Genomic DNA, 3,354 nt, shown 5'->3' with positions numbered 1-3,354 from the left:
AGGGAGTGGCCTCGGCTCTCCTGACGCCGGGCAGTCAGGCAGGGGGGAGGCGACCTTGTTTTCACGGAAGTCTTGCGCGTGGAAGCTTGCCTTCTGCATCCTCTTCGCATGGTGAACCCGTGAAGTCTACCCTATATTCCATAAAATGGGCCGCTTGCAATCATACTTTCTCACGTTAAACTTCTTTTCTGATCGCCATTATGCAGGTGGAGCCCAACGTGGCATGGCTCAAAGATGGAACGCCCCTCCATTTCGGTCTCTGTGTGTGGAGCACGGGAGTCAAAGCCACCCCCCTTGTCCAGGCCCTGCCTCCCTCCTTTCCCAAAGGCCCAGGGGGCCGTCTCCTGGTTGATGGACGCCTCCGTCTCCAAGGCCACGATCAGAAAGGTGTTTTTGCGGTCGGTGATTGTGCAATATCTGAAACAAGGCCCTTGCCGTGTCTGGCGCAGGTAGCGCAGCAACAAGCCAAGTATTTGGGCGGAGTGTTGAACAAATATTCGGAGCCGCATGTGAACAAAGAAGTGCCCCCATTCGAGTATCGGCATCTGGGGAGCATGGCACAGTTGGGCATGTGGAAAGGGGTGGTTGATTCGGCGAAATTAGACGATAAAAAAGGGGACGAGGATGGCAAGAAAAGTGTGCTGACGGGTTGGACGGCTTTCCTACTCTGGCGTGCGGCGTATTGGACGAAAAGTGTCTCATGGGCGAACAAGATTCTTATCCCCATGTACTGGTTAAAAAGCTGGATATTTGGACGAGATATTTCCCGATTCTGATTCTGGGAGATGGGCAAATAGGAAAATATTGATGAAAATGATAATTTTACGTTCAAGAGATATTTTGATGGCCTGTTGCATAAAATCAAGAATCCCTCAAAGTGACTGCTAGATGGGTGTGGGTCTTGGTGTTTTTGATGTAGTTTCAGTACGTATGGAAATAAAGATATGGCCGCCTGGACCACCGAAAAAATAGCAGCCACTGATCGCACTTGTCAAATTGTTTACATTTACGTGTGACCGTCTCTCTGTCTCGCGCCCATCGGTACCCCTAAATAATTCGCTCGCACCTACGAAGTCCATGTCCGTTCCCCCCCATGCCATGGATGGTACAACCTGCAGAGCGTCAAATCTCTACTGATGTCATCCTTGATGGCATCGGACAAAGTGATGGGACAGAAAACCACTGTCCGCGTCCTTTTGTCGAGATCTAGCAATATTTCGGACTCGCATTGAATCCTCGTGGAACAATGTGTTCTTGAAGAACACGTCTCCGTCTTGGGCGAGAAAATATCCCCGACGACGAGCCAAGACAACCAAGTACACCATGTGAAAGCCACCCAGTCGCGTTTGCGTCCATTTTCAGCAACTCTCACATGTATCCTTGTAAATAATGCCAGGAGTGCTACCTGTGTTCATAACCTGAAAATACCTTTCTCTGAGAGTCTCCAAAAAAATATCTGAATCTCCTCTGACTCGAAATGGCCCTAAATCTCTTCCGACCTGCACCACACAGATTTTCATCTTACCACCATCAACATCATGCCGACTCTTGACGAGCGCTTAGCTGCCATGGATATGGACAAAAGTGCCGACGATGGGCCCCATCTCATGTCGCGACAGTCCACCATCGCCCACCCCCTGGAGGCGACGTATGGATACAGGTAAGACAAAGTTAAAAAATAAAACATCCGTTGGACGTACAGTAATCGATGCGCCTGACAATAATTTATGGGCTATGATGCGCGTTGCGTCGTTTGGTTCTCGGGAAACCTAAGGATTGGGATATGGCAAAGAGTCTTCTAGGTGCTGCTGCTCACTTGCAACCCTCCACGTCCGACTGAACTCTTTCTTCAGTTTTGGCTACGCGTACTGCGCTCGAACCATGCGGAAATCTGTTCCTAAGTACCGCATGCCTGATGCTCCTTTGCCCGCCAACGTGGTGAAGACCTTGATTGACGATGAGATGGTCCTGGATGGGACGCCACGCATGAATCTGGCCACGTTTGTGACGACGTACATGGAGAAGGAATGCGAGGACCTCATGATGGAGGCCGCCAGGAAGAATTATATCGGTGAGGGGGGCATCTTTGGTGGCTAAACATTTGTTTTGGAGGACTCAAATGGGTGGGAGACATGGCCCCCCTGCACTCGCGAGCCACAACCTTTAATCCTTTGCACCACGACAGATATTGACGAGTACCCTCAAACGTACGAGATCCAGAAGCGGTGCGTGAACATTCTTTCGCACCTCTGGAACGCACCTTTGGGAGCGGAGGAAGGTGAGAAGGGAGGGAGGGGGGAAGGGAGGCAGGAAAGGAGAGAGATAGGGAGGGAGGAATGAGAAATGAGAGCGCAGAGCGCGGGTCAAATCCATCGAGATGGATGAAAGCGCGCAGAAAGGGTGTTCATTACCTCTGCAGTGTTATCTTGAAAGGGGCAGGAGGAGGGGAGGAAGGTCAGTGGGATCGTGTGGCTCGATCTCAAGAGGTTGAAGCGTCTTGGCCCAGACGTTGGAGACCGGGCGCAAGGTCTCAGAATCCGAGCATTCCCCCACAGAGGGCACGGGCACGTCCACGGTGGGCTCGTCCGAGGCCATTATGTTGGCGGTCCTCAACATGAAATGGGCCTGGCGAAAGAAGCGCATCGCACAGGGGAAACCGCATGACAAGCCGAATTTGGTAGGGAGGGAGGGAAGGAGGGAAGGAGGGGGGGAGGGAGCAAAAGAGGGAAGGAGGAAAGAGGGTAGGAGGGAGGGAGAAGGGGAAAGAAAGGAGAAGCGACAGAGGCGATGGAGACTGTGGGAAGGACACCGAATTTGACGGGGCTTTGGTGAGTGTTTACGGTGTCACAAAGTTTGATGTGGTTCGTCTCATTACCTATTTCCTTCGCGGGTGTATGGTACCCATTCGGAAAATTTCTGGAATTTTCTACGACAGGTGTGCGGGGCCAACGTGCAAGTATGCTGGGAGAAAGGTAAAGGCTCCTGGACTCATTAGGCCCTTGTCCTCCGCTCCCTTCCTTACCCCTTTGTGCTTACACACACCCCCTCCTTCGTCTTTATCACGTCTCGTAAGGCAGACTTCCTCCATATTCGTCTCTTCTTCCGCTCAATCCTCTTCCCTCCCCGTTTCCCTTTCCTTTCCTCCTTTCTTTTTCGTCGCAACCCGCAGCCATGCGCTATTTCGAGGTGGAAGAACGCTTGGCCGACGTGTCTCCGGATTGCTTGGTTCTGACGGCGGAGCGCGCGAAGGCTCTGATCGATGAGAATACGATCGGCGTGTGTCCCATCCTGGGGAGTACCTTCAATGGGGAATACGAGGATGTCCAGGGTAGGGAGGGAGGGAGGGAGGGAGGG

The 3,354-nt window shown here is 52.3% G+C and overlaps 2 protein-coding genes across 2 annotated transcripts in view; both read left to right on the top strand.

Annotated features, from left to right (window-relative positions):
• The window catches only part of NDH (NADH dehydrogenase), a gene marked incomplete at both ends in the record, with an annotated part of 7,533 nt that extends 6,757 nt beyond the window's left edge, over positions 1-776 (top strand). Inside the window, one exon of the mRNA XM_005854161.1 lies at positions 207-776. Within this exon, the coding sequence (XP_005854223.1) occupies positions 207-776 (570 nt within the window). The remainder of the gene's footprint in view (positions 1-206) is intronic.
• A 1,105-nt stretch (positions 777-1,881) lies between these two features.
• On the top strand, positions 1,882-3,327 carry GADB (glutamate decarboxylase; the record flags this gene model as incomplete). Its single annotated transcript, XM_005854160.1, has 5 exons — positions 1,882-2,071; positions 2,186-2,278; positions 2,556-2,677; positions 2,936-2,972; positions 3,170-3,327. Coding segments are annotated over 5 exons (600 nt in total), but the record flags the coding sequence as incomplete, so codon positions are not given.
• Positions 3,328-3,354: the final 27 nt, after the last annotated feature.

The sequence above is a fragment of the Nannochloropsis gaditana genome, assembly GCF_000240725.1.
Source record: "Nannochloropsis gaditana CCMP526 unplaced genomic scaffold scaffold602, whole genome shotgun sequence".
Lineage (NCBI taxonomy): Eukaryota > Eustigmatophyceae > Eustigmatales > Monodopsidaceae > Microchloropsis > Microchloropsis gaditana.
This window is presented reverse-complemented; position numbering and strand designations above follow the sequence as displayed.